At 37.5% G+C, this 25817-nt stretch overlaps 1 protein-coding gene across 1 annotated transcript in view; it reads left to right on the forward strand.

Annotated features, from left to right (window-relative positions):
* pou6f2 (POU class 6 homeobox 2) overlaps nucleotides 1–25817 on the forward strand; it is a 77235-nt gene that overhangs the window by 11801 nt on the left and 39617 nt on the right. Inside the window, exon 3 of the mRNA XM_060861143.1 lies at nucleotides 5956–6178. Coding sequence (XP_060717126.1) covers nucleotides 5956–6178 — 223 coding nt within the window. The remainder of the gene's footprint in view (nucleotides 1–5955; nucleotides 6179–25817) is intronic.

Genomic DNA, 25817 nt, shown 5'->3' on the forward strand with positions numbered 1-25817 from the left:
TATTATTTTTAAATGTGTCGAGACCTTTAGCTTTCACACAAGTGTTTTCACAGTAGCCGTACTTTCAATTAAGCACTTTCTCCAGTGAAAACTGATACAGTTGGGAAATCAAGCAGAAATAGGGAGAAGCATAAAGGTCGAGTAATGCTATACCCCACACACTAGAGTCTTGCTTTAAAATATGAGCCCTGTCAAGGTCATAGTGCCAAAACAAACATCTTTCAGCCACACCGGTCTCTTGTCCTCTCGCCACAGCCAATTCCTCTGTTTCGGAATCAATATGTTTTGATGGATTCTCACTTCTCTGTCGGATGTTGTGCATTCTGCCATTACAGAGCCGGGTCCGTAAGAGGGCAGTTAGCTCGACGTGAGTCTGCCTCTCTCTGTTTCCTCAGCGCAGTGACACAGGCCTGCCATCAGTGTGATTGTGGGTAATCTCTCAGCAGCTTCCCCTGCCAGGCAGCTCTGGGTCCATGGGTTTCTCCTAATAGAGAATGTGTTCGTAAAAAATGAGGGAGTTTAATGTCAAAAACCAAAACAAGGATCTTTGATGCTGGAAAAAAAAATTATTGTCTAAAACACTGTCATTATCCTGAGCATTGTGCTTCAGATTCTTGATTAAAAAACTAAACCATTTTTAGAGTTAACTCCAGAATGCAGAAATAATTTTTTTAATTTCTGCAGTTGGGGGCTTTTAGATGGGTAAAAACATTCTTAAATGAAAATGAACACAATTAGAGGAAAATGTAACTTATTATGCACATGCATCCCTTTATGACAAGAAACAGAAACCTAGTGTATATAAGCATTTATAAAAAGATTGCCTGGAGCTTATCCTAGGGATCTCAGGGCCTAAGGTGGGGGACACTCTGGATGGGTGCTAGCCCAGCGCAAGTCACAATCGCACACACGCAATTTAGAGATGCCAATCAGCCTACAACACATGTATTACGGATGGCTGAGGAAACAAGGCACACCGGGCAGAGTCATGAATCGAACCCTAAACGTGAAAGACAAAGGTGCTAGCCACTAAGCCATAGTGCCTTCACATTGATAAAAGCTTATTCCAAATAGTTTCAGCCGCTTTTATAATTTTTTTGATGGCAAATTCTGTTTTCACACTTTCTGGAAGTTGAGTTACTTTGGAAATACTTTCTGTATTTCTGGTGTGTAAAATGATTCGCAGTATATCAAACACCTAAATCAAATGCACTCTGATTTATAATCAGAACAAAAGCATATATCATCTCATTACAGTGTGATAGCAGAGACATAATTATTTAGAAAAATCAGTTAAATAATAACATAAAACTCAAGTGATGAGTTCATCTATACACATAATTCTACACGGTAATAGTTTTATTCAGTTCAATTTTGTTTGTATAGCACAGAATGAACAATGAAGATGGTCTCAAAGCAGCTTTACAGAACATAAAACATATAGTACAAAAAATTTTATATTATACAAAGATTAATATAATACAAAAGTTTAACATTAATATTAGACATACTTGTATTTGTTCGTATTTATCCCCACTGAGCAAGCCTGAGGTGACTGTGGTGAGGAAAAACTCCCTTAGATGTAAGTGAAAGAAACCTTGAGAGGAACCAGACACAAAAGTGAACCTCATCCTCACTTGGGTGACACTGGAGGTTGTGATTATAAATTGTTATAAACACCAGAGAGTGTTTTATGAGTAATGTCCTTTCTACAATTATATACAATCCGACAATTGTGTATTGATTAGCATGTTGTTGTCTTCAAAGACCTTCAAAGACCACACGTAGCTGGCATCTCCTCTTTGAATGCCCGAATATTTTGATTACTGTACTGCAAACGATATGCACTGACAGACTATATAGTATCAAGAAACAAATTAGACATAAAAATAGGAAAATTAGGTAATGTTAGCCTAGCTAGGTAGCAACCCTTTGTAAGCAAGCCTGATATGTTGGCTATATTTAACACAGTTTCTTACTCTGTACTCTGCGTTATTAAATAAATTCTATTTTGTAATTTGCTATTCTATTGTCAGCAAAAATGCACCAGTGATTCGGATATGAAAAATAATTTAATTCTATCAATCTAAAATATTTGAAAAATTCTCTATTTCAACAAGTACTGTGTAAGTGAACCTTACATTAAGAACACTGTGAATATTAATTAATGTCCTGCTATCAGTAACTCAGGCTAAATTTGCACCAATTAGGTAAACATCGTGTAATGACAGACATTGTTTCAAATGGAAAAGTAAAAGTGCATTAAAAAATAAAACAATAAAAGTATCATTACTTTCTTCTGTTATTAATGTACTCATTCAAGTCTTATGACCTTCTATACAATTAGCCTGGAAACCACAAACCTCTGCCTGCGTCACTTAAACAAGGTATTTCAACTTCACATCAGAATCGATAAAGAATTCTTTCAGGCAGCCGACACCTTTTACAAATATTCTTTATAAATCTTTAAAAAGCGTTTTGATTTCATTTCTCAGCTAGGGTTCAGCTCCAATCCTCAACCTTTGTGGAACAGTGAAGGTGCTTATGAGAAACTCCATTCCCTCACTTAGCGTGAGTCCGGCTCAACATTTCTAAAGACCCTACAGGTTGAGGTTTTTCATTTAACGCTGCTTATTGCCAACATGGAGTGCTTTATAGAGACATTTCTCCGTCAGTCAAGATGGTGGTGACTATAGAAGAATCTATTTATGTAAACATGACGAAGAATACAGCAGTCTGTCATTGTCTTTTTGGTTCAATATTTACTATAGTCACTGGCGCCAACTATGTCTGATGAATGTCCCTGCAATGGCACTGTCTAATTCAAGGGTTTTTTATTTACATCTCACTGAAACCAGAAGTGTTTAAACTATTGCCACTTAAAGGAACCAGGGATCATTCTTATTTCACTGTTAGTAAGGAGACAGAAACTAAAGCCAGGTTTTCTTTAACCATTTCCTCAGTGCACATCTCTCTGAGATATTAAAAATGTCCACTGTAATTTAATATTCACTGTTTCTACAAAATGTGTTGAAAATTGTGTGTGAAACTGCTTATTAATAAGGAAGTTGTTTTATTATCTAATTATTCCAACCCAACCCTAAAGGCTGTAAGCAGGACTTCAGTGTGTAAACACTGCTGTTGGGTTATTATGGCAAATCCATCACAGACAGAGCTAAACTAGGGTTATTCTTAATCATACTTAAACAAACAGGCCAAAAAAGCACAAACACAATTAATAACAATGAATAATAAAAATACAAAGCTAAGAATTGTAAGAAAAACACTTTTAATTGCACTCACACAGACTGCATATAGGCCAGCGCCAGTTTTTATGAATCTGTCTATTACTGTATGGTACTGTATTGTCTCTTTTCTTACATTGTCTTTTGTCTTATTCCGACTGCTCAGGGTTGCACACAATCAATTTTTTGTGAATAGGTTACTTTTTACTTTTAAGTCCATATTTCTGTGTTGTCTTATGCATCTCTGTGTCTTTAGCACCATGGCCCTGGAGGAAATGTGTACTGCATCAGCTAATGTATGGTCGAAATTACAATAAAAGCCTCTTCAGTTGACTTGAAAAATCACAACTAATCTCTGCAATGGGAATCCTGGAGGGTTTAAATAGACAAAAGGACAGAAAAAATACAGCAGGAACAAGCAGACAGGTGCTAACCAGTCAAACAAAAAAACATACACCAGATTAGAAAAGTGGAAAGCCATTATAATGGAAATGACATATAGAGCAGAAAGTAGTAAAAGCATGATCAGAGAATACACGGAAAATCCCTTGTTTTTTGTTGCATGTTGTGCAAGTTAAGGGAGAAAACTTTATGGAAATTGTGAAACAGTTGCTGCTCCATGAAAAATTGCTCTCTTGTACATGTATGTATTTTCTCTTGCTCTGACTTAACTAATGAGCTGATAAACTGCTCTTCCTGAGTGGAAAAAAGTTGGTGTGTTACAGCAAGGTAAACACTTTGCAGGAGATATGAGAGGTGCGTGAGTAGTCCAGGACCACAATTGAGAATGCAATACATCTCTAGTTCTTACATTTACGGCATTTAGCAGACACCCTTATCCAGAGTGACTTACAACTGAGCGTTAAGGGCCTTGTTCAGGGGCCCAGCAGTGGCAGCTTGGTGGACCTGGGGTTCAAACCCATGGCCTTCCGATCAGTAGCCCAACACCTTAACCACTGAGCTACCACAACCCCTTACTTAGGAAACATTACTCTACGTTGGTGTAAAGCCAATTTAACATCAAGGTAGTAAAAACAATCAGTCTGCCTAACGATGATGCTTAAAAGCTTGCAGATTTGCTAGCCAAGCTGTCGAAGAGCTATATGCTGTGGCAGAATGTTCCCATTTAGTTTGGAATCAAATTCCCATGATGCTCTTATACACTGGTAGAGATAGTAGGAGGAAAAAAAAATTAAACAAATAATGAAAATTAATCAATTTATAAAATAGTCTGAATTCAATGTTAATGACTCGTCAAACCCTCTGAGTAACTTCTAGATCATAGAATTGTTTCATAAGTGTCACTATTACATTAGCTTGCTTTCTTGGGAAAATATTTAGATAATGTAACTTCATTGTAACTGAGGTAATCTAATGCTGACAGTGCAATAGATTAAGGGCTGTTTATTGTGTAAATATAATCAATTTTTAATGACATATTAATAATGCCCTATGTATATAAAGTAAAGGAAATTCTAAAATGAATGCTAGTTGTGATTAACTGTGTAGAAGAAAGAGTTGAGTCAGTGACAAACCAAAGAGTGACAGTCAGAAGGAATGTTGATAAGCGACGTTTGATTGTTTGCCTGAAGCATCCTGCATCACACACCAGCCCACACACACTTAAAACAGCAAGATTAAGCGCATTCCATGCAATTCTGTCACACATGTCGCTATAGTTGTCTTTTCAGTGGATAATTAATTTCCCTCTCTTTTGAAAGTCGATGTTCAAACACTTGCTGCTTCTAAATGAAATGACAAATGCCATCTTCTTGAATGTTGAACAAACACAATTCTAAGAAGGAAATGACCTTTTGTCAGCTCGCTATTGAATTCTTGGAATAGAGTGCACTGTGTGGACCCTGTTACAGACGCTGCATGAAAGGGTATATAAAATATCAATCCAGAAGTTAGAAACGTAGAATCTACTGTTTGAAGTAATTTTACATCTTCATTTGCAGCATTTACTAAAGGCCCTTTTAGACAGCAGTTTGTATGAGTTAGCACAACATCAAAACATATACGTCGACTTTCTCTTTAATTAGTTTCCATTTAAGTGCTTCTTCTGTCTTTGTTTGAAGACACCTAGTGACTCAGCTGCTCAGAAAACCATGGGATCCATGTTCTTTCTAGTCTTGACTCATTTTATCTTTGCATCTGAGTCAAACAATATTTCTATCAAATGTTAAATTTGTCCTCTCTGACAAAATAAGTGCTCCATTCCGAGGCTCTTAAAAGAATATATAAAAAATATATAGAATGCATGAACAAAATACAAATATACATGAAATCTAAAAAAAATGTATGTTTTGAATTTTTGCTATGCTTCAGCCTCACTATTGATCATAGTGGTTTATACTACAGACACTAACATATGTTCCCCTTTGGTCACAGCAATCACAATCATGGAGAGAGAGAGTTAATCCATTAAAGTGTCCAGAAATGTTCTGTTACATTGAAAATATTTTGTTAAAGATAAAGACAATGAATATTTGTCTTATATATATATATATATATATATATATATATATATATATATATATATATATATATATATATATATATATATATAAATGCAATATTAACTAATCACTAAAGCTACAATTTACATTAATTTATTTTCCAAATTTGTTTTCTAAAGGCCTAGAAATTTATGTGTGCTGTTTATTTTTTATTTTAAATTAACATATAATAATGTAATTTGTTTCAGTCTCTCCTGGTGGCCCAGCAGCTGGCCTCAGCCATGAGTGGCGTGATGTCAGGAGGTGCGCCGAGTCTAAACCAGCCAATCCTCATCCCCTTTAATGCAGGTGGGCACCTGGGGGGGCAGCAGGGTCTGGTCCTCTCTCTGCCTACAGCAGCCAATATCCAGGGACTGGTGGCTGCTGCAGCTGCTGGGGGCATCATGACTCTCCCTCTACAGAACCTGCAAGGTAAGAGTATACTGTACCTTGTACCTCAACCTGAATCTTTACCAGATTAGCCTGGAGCGATCATAGAGCCAGTATATACCAGTGTATGTAGTGTAGATTCAATCCAACTACATAGTATATTCACTGTGTTAAAATTAACCTCATTAGAAAAACAACACTTTTGCTGTTTATGTCCTCGCATACAGTTTACTCTACACATATGTATAATATATATGTACAAAAATAAATTTCCCCATACATTGTCATCAAAAGTACTGTACAGTACATCCAAAGGAGGATGGGTTCCTTTCTGAGTCTGGTTCCTTTCAAGGTTTCTTCCTCATTCCTTGACACCGTCGCCTCCAGTTTGCTCATTAGGGATAAATGATATATATATAGCAACTTACTTTTCAACTTACATTTTTATTGTGTTTCAATGCGTATGTAAAGCTGCTTTGAGACAATGTGAGTTTTTAAAGTGTTATACAAATAAACTGAATTATGTTATGTAATTATGTAGTTAGAAATTATATGAATGTGACGTCAAACAATCAGCTGTGGTCCTTTAATTTACAATTTATTATGTAATCATGGGTCACAGATTTGGCCTTATGGGTCCCGCTTGGATTATTTTAATAGAAAACCCTGTATTGATAGGTTTCACATAGCACTTTTAAAGGTTTCCCCAGAGGAACAAACTTAAGATGAAAGATGGAATTTTCTTCTTACACTGTTCATGTGCAATGATGGGTTTAAAGGTCATCCTAAGATCTGGTAAGAAATATCAATCACTATATAGATCAATCAGAAGAAAATCACATGCTAAGACAAGAGAGTCTTCAACACTCAGAGGTTTCCATTTCTCACTGTGGGGCTCTACAGAGAACATGGTGTACCCACAAGAAGGACAAATGGACATAATAATATCAACATTCAGTGGGTACTTGATCTACCCTTTTTCCTCACACAAAACTACAGAAACGTGTGTAAGTTTACAGGTATAAATCCAGTCACTGTCCAAATGGGATTTAAAGGTTTAAAGTATTATTAGCATTTGTTCCTTTAGACAACTCAAAGGATTTTACTTGCAGCCTTTTGTGAAAGGAAACTGTCTATTGTTCCATATAGAACCTTTATAGTGTTAGATACAACCATTTTAAGAACATATAAAACACAGCAGTGTGAGCAGAGTGATGGAGAAGTGAAGCGCTGGCCTAAAACAGTCGCTCATATTCATTACAGGTCAGCATTTTGCATTTCAGTACAAAAAGCACTTTAAACCTTTTCTTCCTCTCTGTAGATGCATCTGGGAGAAACCTCCTGTCTTCTCTTCCTGTCTGTCCCTCTCTCCATCCTTCGTCCCTCTCTCTTTAAACTTTAATGTGCAAGTGTACTCTTTTGATCATAGTTGTAAATGGTTTTCATTTTAATGTTTAAAACATTGTCTCTTTTATACCATTAGACTGTAGGATGTTGTAGGGAAAGCAGTCAGTCATAAATCTTGGATGAGGCGCTTTCACTAATACCTGACAAAAAAATGCCACGCTATACATTTGAGTGCATGTAAAATAGCACATCTTTTAGCTCTAGCTTTTCAATTCATTTTTTTCAAGAGCCCAGAGATTAAAATAATGCACAGGCAGGAGAATAAAATGGCCCAAAAGGGAGGGGATGGATGGATGGACGGATGGACGGATGGATAGACATATAGCCGAGATCCTCAGATGGAGTAAGAGATGTCTCTAATGGACACAAACATGCATAAATAACAACAGGCAACACAGCGTCTGAGCTTTTAATAAACACTCATGCAGGCAGAAGATTTATTAAATGTACACAGAGTTTCCTCAGTCACGATTACATGCCTTGGGATCTGCTTAACTTTTCTAGAAGCTTCTGAAATAGAAAGCAAAGTGGGGTCTAATACTTTGACTTATAACCTTCCAGCATCTCTTCCTCAAATAACCACAAACTCTTTATGTGGGTTTGACATCAGCATTTTTTCCTAAAAGCAACAATTTCACCAGCATTAGAGAACTAGAGCTAGAAAGGAAAATATGATGCTGTAGGCCTTTTTAGCTTTCTCATTGCATTGTGAGAACAAATTACTTTAGAATGCGCATATTTGTTTTTTATTAAAGCACACCAGTTTGTTTCAGAAATACAGAAGCCTACAATCAGTAAAAAATTGCTATGTCAAAATTTTGGCATAATTCTACATAACATAGAAAGGCAAATGTATTGAAATAATAATATTAACTAGAATATTATTTGCTCATTTGTAAAAATGAGATAATGACATTCTTGCATTATCTCAAAGAACAAAAAGCTGTAATAATGTCAAGATATTATACTAAGAATAATAACTTCATAACAAGTTATTCAAAGTAACAACATTTCTTAAAAAAAATAACTTTTATAAGGACATAATATCTCAAAAATAAAGGTAAGAAATATGATATGAGAATAAAAAATCCTTACCAGTTACTAATTTTAAATGTTAAATTATCCAAGCTAAGGATTTCTAGCATCCTAAAGAGATTTTAGTTTGAAAGCCTTTCTGATTATGAGGGTTACCTCACAGGAATAAGCCTTTGTTTAAGTGTAGCATTATTTGTATCAGTCAATAATTGTGTTGTTTTTGTTGTATCTCCACCCCTTCTATTTGCCACTTAGATGCTACTGAAGCTCATGGTTCTCTACTGGTTCTGGAGGTTAATAAGTCATCATGGTGGTGTTTCCAGTGAGAAGTGACAAAAATCCAAGAGAATGTTCCACCAATAAATATCTAAACATGATAATGGGTTTTATTACAACCAGATATATACTATATATATATATATATATATATATATATATATATATATATATATATATATATATATATATATATATATATGTATATATCTATCTATATACATATATATATATATATATATATATATATATATATATATATATATATATATATATATATATATATATATATATATATGTATATATCTGGTTGTAATTTTTATTATTATTATTATTATCCATTCTTCATATAAAGAATGTGTGAAAGTGTGTGAGCCAGTGTGTGTCCTACAAAAATCTAGGATAACTCTTCTTTGTATTTCTCTGCACTGGTATTAATTATTTACGCCCCTATTTACGTGTTGAATTTCTCTTTGCAGTTACTGACTACAACACTTTAGCATTGGTTTGAACTAACATACATGTAAAACGTTCATTTAAATTTTGTCTGCCAATATTAACGTAGTAAGATGCTTAATTTCTGGCTCATATAACTATATATTTCCAATATATCTCAGACTGCATGTGTGCTGGTATTTGACAAGCAAGCTAGATACCAACATAGAATCATGGTTAAAACTGCCGGTAAATATTATTCAAATCTTTAGTCATCTTTAGTCAGTTGGCACAAGTATGAAGAGCATACGGTGAAGTGTTGGTGCAGAGAAAGCTAAAGCCAGGAGCTGATGGAGAAGATACTGCCTGTCTGAGCCCTAAAGAGGAAAGCCCTATCATTACTATTTCTTTGCATACCAAAACAGTCATGGTCTTGAGGGCTTCTGATGATTTTTCTGAGCAGATGGTAGGAGAGAACAAAGTCTGAATCAACAATATACAGTATATTAATGAGTGTTTTCTTGCATATAACTATTTACATAAAATTAATAGCCATATACCGAATACTGAAGTCTGTACAAATTCTGGATCTCTTGTAGGATATGAATGCTTTAACCAAACTAATTTGATTTTCATGAATACTACATTTTTTCATAAAATGATCCCTATGAAGGATTTTTAGAATACATTTCCAGCTTGATAAGTGAGTCTTGCTGCCACTGACAGGGGTGTTTGGATGGCATGCGGATATTTAACGTGAACTTGTTGGTCTATTGTGGGAAGAAGGATTTTTAGAACTTCCAGATGTGGTGTGTTAAATAAAAGCCCACAGGCCTGCGTTGAGCTCCCCTCTTCTTACAAAACACACGTTTCTTGAAATCATTTTCCTCCATGACATCAGACTCCATGACAAGGCTGTGTTAGCGGCCTTTGTTTTGAATTTCTACTCCTTGTGCTGCAAGGAGATCGATCTCTGAATGGGTAGAGACAGGGGTGAGACTGTGTGAAGGCAAAAGATGTATTCATATTAGTACAATCCTCATGTGTTTGTTCCAGTTGAGCATTTTGACTCTCTTCTTCTTCACTTATTCTTGGGGAGATTTCACTGTGGATTCAGTTACACAGAATCAAGTCAAGTCAAGAATATTTTATGTCATTTCAATCATATATAGCTGACGCAGTACAGTATATAGTGATATGAGACAATGTTTCCCCAGGACCATGTTGCTACACAGAGCAAAAACAGAGCTACATAGAGCAACACAAAGCTAAGGACTTAAAGTAAGTTAGTCCTAGCCACATAAAGTGCATCTGTGCAGCCTAGTTTAAACAGTTAAAGACAAAAAAGTGCAAACAAACAATACAACACACTGCATAAAAGACAATACACAAAAGCAGCACCAAACAGTGTACATACTGTACTGTATATTCTACAGTGCATGTGCAAAAATACATCATATGAATGTAGAGGTGGGTAGTAACGAGTTACATTTACTCCGTTACATTTACTTGAGTAAGTTTTTGAAAAAATTATACTTCTAGGAGTAGTTTTAAATCACTATACTTTATACTTTTACTTGAGTAGATTTGTGAAGAAGAAACTGTACTCTTGCTCCGCTACATTAGGCTACAATGAGCTCGTTCGTTTTTATTAATTAAAGGAGTAGAGATGTATTTCATTATTATTGCCCTTTCATCAAGGCATCAAATGTGCAACAATCACAACACAAAAGAAATGAAATTTGTGTGTGTGTGTTTCCTTCTGTTGTTCTGTCACTGGAGACACACACACACAGTTTATGAGAATTTATGGGCTGCCTCGTTCTAGTTCTGCCTGGTAAAAAAGGTTTGGAAATTTGTGTTACTTGTGCATATTTATTTTTTATTTATTATTATTTTATTTATTAAGTACTTGAATTTACCTGAATTATTTTAATTTAAGCTATTTTGTAATTAATTCATTTTAATTTATTTTATTGATTGGATGAGCCATAATTTGTCTAAAGATTATTTTGTATTTTTGTCTGTCTGATTGTTGTCGTGTTAAAAAATAAATCAGAAGTTACTCAACAGTTACTCAGTACTTGAGTAGTTTTTTCACCAAGTACTTTTTTACTCTTATTCAAGTAATTATTTGGATGTGTACTTTTTGCTTTTACTTGAGTCATATTATTCTGAAGTAACAGTACTTTTACTTGAGTTACAATTTTTGGCTACTCTACCCACCTCTGTATGAATCCACTCCCAGGTCTTAGAGAACTTTAACAAATTTTGCCAAAATGCCACCTTTTTCTGTTTTAACCTCAGATTTGGCACATATCTGACACAGTTTGCAGACTTTTCACACCTGTTAGTTTATTTATGATGTCTTTAACACGGTTCCTCGGTGTCCTCTGGCCTAATCGTGAGCTCTGCCCATCGTCTCACTGTTACCTCACTTAAATAAGAATTTCATTCTACCTAGGTGCATATAACAATAAAAGTCTTAAAATCTTGAAATCTACAGTACCTGTGATTTTTACAAGAGAATTTGTCTTCTCGTATTTCCCGTATTATCTGTCATTTGCACTAGATAACATGTCTCCTTCAGGTCTAATGCAGGTTACCTATTCAGGCAAATACAAAAGGATAAATCTGAAGACAGTTTTTTTTTTATTTGCAGAAAATTCTTGGAGAATACAGCAGTGTAGTCTGTGTCTTGGTCTTATCACACAACTTGTCTCTCTTTCTGTCTAACTGAATGTGTGAAAGCTTTTCAGTACAGCATATAACAAGGTTTCAGTCATTAATACAATAACATTTAGAGAGGCTTGACTCATTGCATGATAAAAAGATCTTCACATGATAACGTGTACCACTTCATCGATCTCCTCACGTGTAACATATCAGGTCAGAAAACCCTGGTACAGAATACACAAACAAATAAGAGAATAAAGAGAATAAAACTGAATTTAGAGTTAGAGGATATAAAAAAATTCCACACCCAAAGCAACCAATGAAATCTCGTTAAGCTACGTCTTTTATTCCTTTCCATCATTTCTATTATTTTGTCACCTTACCCTAACGTCTTCATCTTTTAAAGCTTGATAACGGCATCAAGTCTAGACCGTAGTTAAAGGTGTACAATGCTGGATAATGTTTACCTGGTATTATAAATAGAAATACATATTGTATTTTTTAAGCGAATAAAAAAGATTTTAAAAAAGATTTTGACATTAGCATTGACATTACCATGAACATTAACCAGCCATGTTTTGTACATTAAAAATGCCTGTTATTGTAATATCTGATTCCTCATGTACAGTAGGTAAACTTATGTTTAACAGAAATGTTAAAGAGAGAAACTGAACTGTTTGATATATCCACATGTGCACATTTATAATTTGATTAACTTTAGATCAGTCATACATATAATTGGGATTTTAGTGGAGTCACCTTAGAGAGCACGCCGGAGAGCAATTAAAAATCAGTCCCTGTTATAATTTAGTGTGAAACAGTAAACTGTTGTAGGACAGACAGAGAGAGAATTAAATGTTATTTTAGAAATAGATGGGACATATTGTAGCACCGTCTCATGTTTTCATTTCACTGAATGTCAAATTTAATTATATTGCCTGAAACAGTTTCCTTTATTCAATTTCTCTTACATTTTCTGCATTCTTGCACAACCAATTAAAGCAAACCTCAAGTGAAAATAGCATCACTGTTGATTTTTCCTCATTCTACAACCCTAATTTTAAGAGACAGACCGAACTCAGCCTTGGATCATAAATAGATTTCTTTCTCATGACCCATTCAAGTGTTTTTGGCAACACTAATGTAGTGCTTCAGTCTGTTCCCTACAGACGTATGCAGCAAATGAAACATCAGCCTCCTGCTTGTCAGTGTCTCTCTGAGTTAATGCAGAACAAATGTAGAGTCAGACTCTTTCATATTCATATTGTAAGCTGCCTGGTCATAGACGCATCAGAGCTTGCAGTGTACCGTGCAGCGAGGGAACCGGGGGTTGACGGGAGGGCTAGAGTGTGTGTGTTCTCTCCATAGGAAACATAAAACGGCACTCAGGGGTGAGGGGGTAATTGCCTGCATCTCTCAGCTCATGTAGGCTAATGAGGAGCCGTGTTGGCTCTAATCACTACAATAAGAGAACAGCTTCTCGCTCCCTCTGGAATGTCGACTGCTGTCAAAGAGCTGGATGACTTTAGATGGAGATGCAAAACTGCAACAGAAAACAGGGAGATCAGGGAACTCGACAGTTCAAACACCCTTGTTTTAGTTTAAAGGGAACTCGAAACTCTAGGATTTGTAAAGTTAACGCTAAGTAGACGACAGCAAGGTTGATAATTAGAATTTCTCCTAACATTTGCAGCAGTAAAACAGAAAAGAAGGATTTGATATATTTGGGCCAGGCACTAGACAAATTCCCTTTATTACCTTTATTCAAACGTCTTCCTGCTTACTTCAGTGCAAGCCAGAAGTCTCAGTTAGTCTAAATTGTGTGGATATATTTTACATAAATTTGGCTGCATGTAATGGAGTGATTAGATGGTGTATTCCTGTCTCACTACCAAGGTTCCTGGGAAATGGTCCACATTCACTATGACCCTGATGAGGATAAAGCGGTTACTGAAGATAAAAAATGATAAATGTATTTGATGGACGTTTTCATCCAAAGCATCCGGACACAATTAAGGATCGAGATTCCTGCTCAGGGAATTCCTGCTGTGTAAACTGTACTAAAGCTGATTCTGTTAATGCAACCTCTGTATTGAAATACAGTGCAGCTCTCACTTTATTTCGACACAATACCAAAGAGAAACCTCGCTCAGTCTCTCCCTCTCTACCTCTGTCTCTCACTCTCTCTTTCTGTGTGTTTAATTTAAAGTGCTCCCCACAGCCAGCCTTCTGTAATGTCCTTTAATGATTTAACTTTGCAGCAGTTGTTAGATGACTCGCAGGGGAGCGAGTCGCATTAAATAAATAAGAGTGATAAAATTGCCAGAGCTCTCATACATTTCAAAGCTAATGCGACTGCCGATGTGCTAGCAGCACCTGCACACAGGCTTGCTGGAGTAATTTGATTGATTTGTTGTGACAGGAGCCAAATAATTGAGAGTGAGAGGTGGCGTCGGAGACAGGGAGGGTTGCGAGGCGCTCGCTCTCCGAGGCAATCCCAGCAGAAATTAAGCTTTTCATCTCCCACACACCTCTGATATCGCTCCGGTTCCTTCTCCATCCTGTTCTCTTGCTTTTTTCCCCCTGAATATTGTCTGACTTGAATAAGCAGCTTGCAAGTATGTTGCCAGGTGACTGCATGTGACAGTGGGTTAGAAAGAAAAAAATAACACAAATTGTAATGTACACACAGACAGGCTATGAGGTGAAAATACACTTATATAGAGCACCGCATGTCATAAAGAGTGCACATCAAGAGACAACTGAATAAAACTGAATGAATTTGTTTTCCATATCATTTGTTTTCCATATCATGCTCAGAAATTAAAGGTTAGGATTAAAATGTAGGAATGCATGCTTTCTATGTACTGTACTGTATGAGTCCTTTATTAAAAAACAGGCTACAGACGAAGAAAAGATTACATCTGCACTCCTCTTAAAGCCCAAACGCTATGGGCAATGAAAGTCCTTCGAGTGTCTGCTAAAATCCTGCTGTTAGTGTTTGGCGTATTTGTGGCATTTGTGGTCTTGAAGCGGACACAGCAGCCGCCTGGTCTGCCACATGCTGTTCGTTTTAAATGTGACTGGTGGCATTGCCACTCTGTCTAAATGCTGCAAAGAAAAAAACAGCCACAGCACGCATGAGAGAGAACGAGGGAAGATTGAAATAGACAATAATAATGATAATCGGATATGGCTTTGTCTGTTTCAATTGAGCCGGCCTCTTTGTCTTGCTGCTTGTATGGTAAAGCACAGAGACACATACGTGCAGTAGAGAAACTCCAGGTCAGGAATGCACAGACTAAAATAGATACTTTTCATAATCTTGACAGGGTCCGTCATTCCTTCCCTTTTTCTTTCTGTATTCCTTATCCTCACCCGTGTTTGCTATATACTGTATATTTTATGGTAATAGCGTCAGTCTCCAAATAATTGGAGGAACCCAATAAAGGTTTTGAAAAGGTTGCAGCCGTTTGACGTTTGTCTCTGATGGGGAAGTGGTGCAGAAAGGCCTGAAATGACTTAAGCTCCTCAACACTGGCATTAAATTAAACAAATCGCTCAGTGCGCACTTTCTCTGGCGTGGTGCGAACTCCTGAATTTTAGCTGTCTGCCTGTGCTCACTCAGATATTTAAATAAGAGAGGGAGACAGGTTGCACACAGGGATGGACAAAGACTTAACACAGGCAGGGAATGATGATGGAGGGGTTGATGGAGAAGAAAAACAGCTAAGGTAGAAGGTAGACGGTATAAAAAGATGCAGGCAGAACAAAATTGTGGAGTCAGGGATGGAGTCAGGGATGTGTTCAGTTGAAATATGGGCCTGAGGAGGTAGTTAATATTGTACGGTATTGAGGTCATTGGCTTGTATCCAAGTATGAACACATTATCTGAACTGAACGGTTAAACAGATACATTTACAGAATGCTGGGCTCATTTTGTATGCAGTTTAACACCTACATATCACTCCTCAGTAGTGTCACTTCTCCATATAGCCTACAAAGACCATGCTGTGCACAAATAAGAAAATCCTTGCTGGAGCTTTCAAAGAACTTTAATTAAAAAATTAATTAAAAAATTTCTGCAAGAGTTTTTCCATAAATGAAAACTTCACTGGACAAAAAAAAATCTTTTATCTTTTTTTAAGCTTGATTTAAGCCACATCTTCCTTAAGGTTAAATCAGTCTACCGAAACAAATGTAAATATTTTGAGCCCTAAACAGAGAAGAAGGCATATAGATAGTGGCTCTGCATTTACACCCTTACTAAAGAGGAAGAAAAATGATGGGTAGGAATAGGTAGGAAAGATAAAATGTTACAAATGAAATAAGATGAATCATGGTCTTCTGTTTAAGAACTAGATAGAAAGACAAACATCCTGAGTTTATCATTTTAAGGAAATTAAAAGTTTAGGTCACTTAAACCATCGTCTACATTTTCACAGACTTATTCAAGTGGAGTTCGTTTTCATGTACTCTCTCGAATCTTTTTCTCCTCTGTGATGTTCACCTCTGCGTTTTTAAAGGTCTTGTGCTTGGCTGCTATGTGGCGATTCATAAGCACACAGTGACAACCCGTCATCAGGCCTTGGAAATGGAAATTGATTAGTGATTTACATGGTCAGTGAGAGGAGGAAAACCAACCATATGTTCTAAATGAAATACTACACTTGGCAGCATTGAAAAAGAGAAAGAGAAAGAGAGAGGGAGAGATGGTAATCTGGGGAAACTGGCATTCTCCTTTGGTTGAATTGGGTGACGTTTTTACATTTATCTGCGTTCTGCATGAGTCGTAATGCTAATGGTAATTTCATGGAAGTGAACTGCAATGAAAAAGGGGTTATCGTACTGCGACGACAATTGTGTTCTGTCACCGGAGTGACAATATGTCACTCCTTTTGTGTGTGTGTTTCTGTATGTGCGTGTGAGTGTGTGTGTGTGTGTGTGTGTGTGTGTGTATATAGTATAACATATTACTTGGTACTCTGACTATGAGAACTGAAGCTTCAAGCTTTTTGTTGAAGCTTTTAGAGAAAGAGGTAGAGATTTCAAACACCCCTATTGACACAAATATGTACCTTTTGTGAGAACGTGAAGGCAAAGGTATGCCATTTCATGTTAGAAGAGCGTGAAAGTTCTCTTTGATAGATGGAAAAGTTGCTAAAATATAGGGTGAGGTGTGGAAAAAGAGCTTCTGATGGGCTAAGCCTGCCTTTTAGTTCAATCGCTCGGAAAATGTGAAGTTTAAAAGGTCTGTCCTGTATGAGCACGGCTTTTCCCCCCCTGTATTATAGCTCATTGGCAGTGTAGTAAGAAAATACACTTTTCCATTTTTGGACACTTTTTATTTGAAAAGAATGGGAAAAAAACATTTTAGTGTTTTAGTGGTATAGTGCACTATGACTTGAATGTCAACAGCAATCAATAGTAACCTAGCAGCTTATCAATGCCCACTTACCCAGGAATCAATATAAATGCTACACAAATCCTGCCGTCATTATAACCTCAACATCTAATCAATATCTAAAGAATCAACCTATCAATACAAATCAAACTGTTTTTCAATACACATACAGGCAGTGCTGGCTTCTCTATTCAAATACATTCAGCCATAATAACCAATCGATAGACTTTAAAGTGCTGCAATATATTTTAACCCTGGATCACTTCTCAGAAATGGATCACTTCCACATTCAGTCAAAAGAGCTCTCTGACATACAATGCCGTGTCATTTCATATCAGAGAGGGGAAAAAAGAGATGAAAACTCAAAATCTGAGATGTTCCAAAAAATCGAACCCTAGGGTCACGTGAAGGTCTGCATCTCAGATAACGTGTTCCTCTTCTCCCCGAAACACAAGACCCTGTGGTGAGTTTAAACTCAGCAGATGGTGCTGAAACCAAGTCCTCTTTGGAAGGTGAAAAACAGTGACTAAAAGCTGTCTGCGGTTTCTAATTGCTAGTTCAGAGCCTAATTACCTTAATTAATAGCCATGCTTTCTACCCGAGGTGGCAGGGCTTGGGTTCAGGAGGGGGGTCCTGTGTTAAGTGTTATAGAGGGCTGAAAGAGGTCTCAGAGGAAGGAATGGTGAGTGTAATGGTCCCCGGGGGGTCCTTGGTGAAGGCGCATAGCGGCTGGATCATGTAGCGCATGAGTAGACCGCAGATATCTATTACATCCAAAGTCTTACATCTGCCTCCAAACTGCTGGGAAAGCCGAGAGCGAAGGGGAGACGGAGAGATAGCTTAAGTGTGTCTTTCTGCCCTCAAACATGCAACTTCTCACCTTCCCTTTCCTCCTGTTTCCCTCGAAACCCCCCGTCATTGGGGAGTTTGGGTTACGCTCGCCTGACAATTTTCCTTTATCCTTACAGGATAAAGATCACACCAATACAGATCACACTAGGTTCTCTCAACCTATATTTCTCCTGTAAGTCTAGTAAACCACTTCATCTTTCCTTTAATTTGTTATGAACTGAGCACTTGAATTGGGACAGATATCCCATATGGGTCTCATTACCCTAAAAACAGCGTATACACAAGTCTCCTCTTTACTTCAGTGGATAATCTGACCTCAATATTATACATTTCTACCTGCTGTGATCACATTATAATGCTCACACTGAGCATGCTTTTAATACAGTTACTTCTGTTTGACTTTATATAACACAACCGTAAAAAAGAAGAGTAATGATTTATATATCAGATTTCATCCTCATGCAATCTCAGGGAAACACAAAATCCCCTCCAGCTTACTCGCTATTAATCTCGACTGTTAAAAGTGCAATACAAATAAAGCTGGATTGAATTGAATTATACTAATTAATCTGACAGAAAATATTGTAATAATCCAGACACGTCAGCATGTCACTAGAAGAGTAGTACTAAGAGAGCAGTACACTTTTTACTTCTGTTCAGCATCTTGGTGTGATTTGTCTTATGCTAATAAGCTTTCTGCGTTAAATCAGCCACTGAACATTCAGACATTCAATTTACTCCAACCACTGAATCTTAAAAAAGTAAAGAAGTAGAGGGGGAAAAAACCATCAGCGTATATGAAAATACACTTTGCTACCACAGCTCTGGCTGCATCTCACCCCAAACACCCCCCTGCATACCCATTACCTCCATTTCCTTCATTTCCCCTACCCATCACACACTTTGTCAGCGTTTGGCTCGAGTTGCTTGTGTAAGTTTGGGGTGCATACATACATTTGCTGTGATGATATATTGTCCTGGAGAGGAATTTCATTTACCTCAGCTGAACCTGTTGCTGCTCACCGAGCATGATAAGCGCATAAGCAGAGCGCCACTTCATTCATCATACATCGCTCATGTGCCTTATAGGCCATGCAGAGAGAGAAACCACTAAACCGACAAAAATCAGACTGCCACTTCATAGAAGCGCTGAGCTTCTATTAAATGCTGAAACAGAAAACAACATTCACATTACTTTTTTATTCAGAGACTTTCTTTAAGCACAATTTGCCTCACTTTTCGTTTGGGCACTACAAAACAACAGCAGCTGGCTACATAATAGAAAGACTGATGGTCTACCATGTGTTGAATATGTATCTGATCTGCTTCTTGATCATATGTGTTTTATATCAGCAGTTTTTTTATGCCGCTTTTGGTTTCGCCTTCACTGGACTGGTTTTAAAGAGCATTTAACATCACAGGCAGTGACTTGTCAGTGTGTGCATCAGTAATCAGTAACACTGCGGTACTTGTGGGCATGATGTCTCTCACATTTTCTCTTCTTTTTTTCCTTTCAACTCTCACACTCTCCTGTCCTTATCCCCCCTTCTCTTGGTAAGTGTGAACAGATTGAAAGGATGAGCAAAGGGAATAATTAAAGAGAAGATAGAGGGAGAGAGAAAAAATCCAATTGTTTGGTGTTCATCCCGCTGAAATCTGGCTTGTTTTTACTCAGCCATTGTTCACACCCAGAGCTGCTTTTCACACCAATAAGTCCTTCTTTTCATTTCAACATGACTGCCTGGGTAAGTTTGCGTTCATCCACCCCAGCGGTGCAGAACAACAGTCACATAAAAACACGCAAAAAATGTGCCTTCTAAAGATATATTTCAGACAGAAAAGTGTGTGTGCTCCATTTAAAGCTCTTTCTGTGCTTTTTGGGTAGACTCTGAAGCTACTGAAATAATCCCTCTGATATAAGGAAGAGAAAGCGCGAAGGCTGTGGTCCATCTCTGGATCGGCAAATGCAGCCCTCTGTCCCTCCCCACATGCACACACATACACACGCACATACACACACATACACACACACCCCTAAGGCTTTTACTGTCTGTCAACCAGCACTCTGTCTCCCCGACGCATCAGTGCCTACCTCTATTGATTTTTCCGCCCACTGAAACTGCCGGGTGAGCATAAATTTTGCATGAGGCTCTTTACCCACTGCCACATGCTCAATGGATGGAGAAGGGGCATAGAAGAGACCTCAGTGGTGGCGGGCAAGGAAAACCGAGGCAGATGAGCATCAGAGAAGGGGAAGAGTTGACCTCTGAGAGCAGAATGTCTGAGAAGTATTTGAATTGCAGGGGATGGCAGGGGTTAAGACTCTTTAACTCCAACCTGAGGCTTAATAACTTTAGTTATTAAAACACACACGCAAACACACACACGCACACACATACAGTATACACACACACACACACACACACACACACACACACACACACACACACACACACACACACACACACTGAAGAGGTGGATCAACATCATATATTGTATTAGTAGATATGACATTTTCAAATAGGCTACATCTTTGAAAATTTTTCACAGCAACAGCAGCAACACATCATCAGCCACAGGCTCTTAAAATGTAACCTAAATGAGTTGCTTATTCAAATTCATTATTCAAATTGCCATGACCTCTTATCTACTGCATGTTGGTTTTCAATGAAAAAGGATTAGGTCCTGGGAAGATAAGGCACCATACCATCAACCGTGCTCAAGCAAATTTTGATTCATTCTGGTGAAATTCATTGGCTATGAGGAATCATTTCATAGCATAGTCACATACTCCTGTTCAAGATCAAGACAAGAATCCTTGTTTCTGTAACTTCAAGCAGACTTTAATCCACCATGGGTTCAAATACAAAGCACAATTAGCATGAAAAGCAGATTATCACCTCTATAAACTTTTATTTATAGTAAAGTGACGTGACATACGGCTCAGTATGGTGACCCATACTCAGAATTTGTTCTCTGCGTATATCCCAGCCAAAGTGCACACACGCAGCAGTGAACACACACACTGTGAACACACACCCGGACCAGTGGGCAGCCATTTATGCTGAGGCACCCGAGGAGCAGTTGGGGGGGTCGGTGCCTTGCTCAAAGGCACTTCAGCTGAGACTCGAACCCACAACCTTAGGGTTAGGAGTCAGACTCTCTAACCATTAGGCCACGACTTCCCCCAACATCTCAAATTATATGGTGCGTTACTGCCTTAGTGGTCTTTTGCTCCTTGTGCTCATGTGAGTTTGACACAGGTTCTCAGTTTCATTTCACCTCCCGAAAACATGCTGGTATATAAATAAGACAAATTAATTGCCCCTAGGTGAATGAGCTTGTGTGTGTATGTGTGTGTGAGCAAGAGTAGCAGCACCATGTCTTACATCTACCAAAAAAATTATTAGGAAAAATTAACCCAAACAACATCCATCATCTGTATATCAGATAAAATCAGTATATCCCCTTGTGCCCGATGTAGGAATTTTATACACTCTCTCATTGTGATGTAATGACCTTAGGAGAGTCACTTTAAAAAAAAAAATACAATTTTATTACTTTAAACTATACATGAAAGACCTACTTTTCCCCCTTATCCTTCCTGAAGACAATCCCAAACTCCATCTAAATCCCCCTCAAGGGAGAAAAATACTGATATAGGCGATATGTCATGTATCTCCTAGAGCCAGCTCTGTGTACTGATCCCAGCAAGCTGCTTTCTCTAGTCCCCTGAACCCTCTGGACCACTTAGGCTGCCTATCATTTAGTGCTGTCTGATCCCTATCCAAATCGCTGCTTCGGACATTTTAGTACTGTCTGAGCCCTAAGGGTAAGGAGTAAGGATGTGATGTAGAGTGTACAGATGCACACACACACACACACACACACACACACACACACACACACACACATACAATCTGGCACAGATGTGTAGGTGTGATTTTAGGACACACAGGTGTTGTAGAGTAATGGGTAAAGTAACTACACCTCTTCTACTGTACAAGGAGCAAAAATAGCCACACACACTGTCCATTCTGCTCAATGTGACCTCTGTGTTCACCTCTGACAATCAGACACACACACACACACACACACACACACACAGTCTGACAACACTCAACACTCAAACACAAGACAAGTGTCTTTTTTTCAGTGGCAGCTCACAGACAAGAGCTTTCAGAATGGACAATGATCGACACACAGTACACACACTCACAGCCACACAAACACACATAGACTATACAGGAGGTCACAAAGGTCATTCAAACAAGCTTCTGTTTAATAGAGGAAATCCTGTGATCTGCTCTGGTGGTTTTGTCTTCTTGTTTCTTTTCTCATGGCTCTGGGGTGAGAGGGAGCTACAGTAAAAATGAGTGCTAGATTACAAACAAGAACAGAAGTGGGAAGAAGCCATGGCATCTTTTTTTTGTCAGTTCCTCAGATAGAAACAGATGGAAAACATGTAGTGGTGTAATATAGGTCAGCTGCTTCTTTTGAGTGGAAAAATGTTAATTGTTCACAGTGCTCTTGTCATACAATTGTTTTGTCCTATTCTCTAAAAGGTGCCAATAGTTTTAAAAATTTGACTTAAATGTCAGTGTTCGTTTTATCCCACAGAAACTAAGGTACATGTCCATTTGCACTTTTTGCTGTTGCATGTTTGCACACAGCCTCCCTCTCTGATGAGGGTTTTGACTAAACCTGTATCAAACTTGTGGATGTGGTAGCTTAGTGGCTAATACATTGGATTACCACTAAGAAGGTTGTGGGTTCAAATCCCAGGTCCACTGAGCTGCTGCTGATTGGCCTCTGGGGTTAGGGTTAAACTGTAAACATAAAGAAAGACTTAAAGAACACCATATAATTCTATATAAAGTTAAGAATTAAAGTAATTAAGCACTAATAGAAAAAGATTTTCCTTTAAGCATAGAGTCATAGAGTCAGTCACTTTCCATTGCTTGCTTTCTGTGTTAACTATTGGTCACATTACATTGCTTACTCAGTAGAATCACAGGAAACAGAAACCCAGAGGAATTTACTGGTCTATTAAAATTAAAAATGAAGAAGTAGACATAGATATAATTATTAAAGAATTTAAATAAAACAATCACAATAAGATATAAATATCTTAAATTAGATTTTGTCCATAGCATCATGCTATTATCCAACTTTCAGGAACAGCAAATGAAATAACCACATGTGGCTTAATCAAAGCTGTTTTTGATTCGTTATGATGTCTTTAGTCTGCAGTGCATGATCAGCTCTGACAATTAGCTCCCTCACTCCCTCACACGCTGAATTTGCGCTTGTCTTTTAAGGAGAGTGGAAGGTCAGCAGCTCTCCTTAACAAGATGACAGCATTTATAAAGCATTGCTGTTAAGACATACTGTTACCTGCAGTGGTGCCCACATAATAGGGCCACATGGGGGTTTCTTCAGTGCTGTCTGCCTCTCTCTATTTGTTTTTCTTCTCTTCACACTCCTTTTGTTGTTCCATCTCTTTTTCTGGACCCGTCACTGGAGGCGGGAGAAAGGCCTGCTTTTGCCTTTGATCTTTGCTCAGGTTCCGATAATTTTCTGACAGAAATCTGTTTTTTTCACCTTCTTCTTAAATTCGTTTTTTCCCTCCTCCCCTTCAGCCTTATGTTTTTTTGCTTTCCTTTTCCATCAGTAGTGCCGTTCCGAGTGCTTCCTAGTTGTGAGAGTGCCACATATACTTCGCTCTGTCAAGGCCTGCAAGACAACTTGCCCCAACATTTCAAGCATGAATTGGACTCTTGGCTTTTTTCCGGGCGCAGATGCCATATATAATTCATGGTGGGGTGTGAGAGTGGTGTCAACATGTCAGCAGATAGAAGAAATATAAAAGTGGTCTGTTTACTGGTCGAGAGACACTTTTTTGTTCTTCTCCTCTGATTTTCTTACTTCTTGGAGTAGAAAAAAGGATCAAATGCAAGCCTGCCTGGCTCTCAAGCAGAAATACTCATACTAATCAAAGCAATGCCAGCCTCAATGTACTGTATTTCCCCAGTTATCTACAAGAAAAAAAGTACATCAATTAACCCTTGTACAGTATGTTGTTCATATTTTTGTTACTCAGACAGTGTTGGTGGGTCTGATGGACCCGCTGCATTTTTTGGGTTTTTAATTCAACACAATCAAACATTTTATGTTAAAATACTCTACAGATGTTTACTTCTTCCCAATTACAAGCAATATAAACAGCATATATGGTTAATATTTGCCCTTTACCTTTATTACATCACATTTTTTAATTAAAGTGCTACTCGTTTTTTGTTGTTTTTTAATAAAATGTAATAAAAAATAAAATCAAATTTAATCAAGTTATGAGTGGGAAAATTCAACAAATTTACAAGGAAGCAAAGTTTTTCAAAACTATTGATGTTTATGAATATGGGTCCCACAGACCCGAACAACATACAAGGGTTAATTAAGATCACTGGTGTATGTGTTGCTGACAAATGAATCATTGTTGTGTTGATTCGAGTATCACTCTCACATTGTGCATCAACCTACTGTAGTTCACAACAACTGGGGTGACAAATTTAACAACGCTCTCAAATTTAAATATTGCGGCAAATCATAATAAATTATTTCTGATATGAATGTTCTGCTACTTCCCCATTGCTACCTACAGTATAAAATCTGCCCTGTTTTGTACATATAAAGAATTATGATGAATAATCTGTAAGATTAATGTAACTATGAACACAATATTGTAATATGTATGATTTTGTCCTGCAGTGGACAGAAAACAGGACTGTACCATGACTTCACAAGAATGTATTTGCTGCTAAATATGGTGTCTTTCTTTACATTTACAACAAACCTATATGTAATAAGAATGATAGTGGGTGTTACAGCATTAAACAAGCCCAGTATCGCTATATTCTGCCAAATGAATCAATCCAAAGTTAATGGTTATAATATTAATGTACAGAATTTGTCTTAACCGTAGTGAAAACTGCAGCAGATGATCTACAGATGAAAAGCAATGTGAAATACACCAAATGAACTTTAAGGACCATTCAAATCAGAGAATTGAAGAAATGCACTGACATCAAAAGAGACGTTTTTAAATATCCTTGGGCATAGTACTACACTTCACAGAGGCTCCTAGAATACTCAGTCATTTCAATTTTGATATCAAGCAGATTTGACATTGGTTGCAGTCGCTTTTGAGTTATATGAATTTCGAAGGAAACTATAATGCCAAAAGTTGGTAGCTTTACATTTCCTTAAATGAGACAACTGACTGTTGTCAGTTGTTATAAAACTGAGAGTTAAGAGCCATGCTCAGGGGCCCAGTAGCTTAGTGGCCCTGGGACTTAAACCCCCAACCTTCTTCCCAGTAGTCCAACACCTTAACCACATAACTAGTAGGCACTCAGCAGACTGTTTTTTTTTGTTTGTTTTTTTTAATTATTTTGTGTCATTTTGTCCCACATAATTTTGGAAGAACCTGGAAGAGACCCCTGTATACTGGGAGAACATGGTGTTTACAAAGTGTTTACTTTTTCACTATATCAAAAGAAATGAACCTTAGCCCAGAAAATGTGACAACACCACTTA

This window comes from Tachysurus vachellii, chromosome 25, assembly GCF_030014155.1.
Source record: "Tachysurus vachellii isolate PV-2020 chromosome 25, HZAU_Pvac_v1, whole genome shotgun sequence".
Taxonomy (NCBI): Eukaryota; Metazoa; Chordata; class Actinopteri; order Siluriformes; family Bagridae; genus Tachysurus; species Tachysurus vachellii.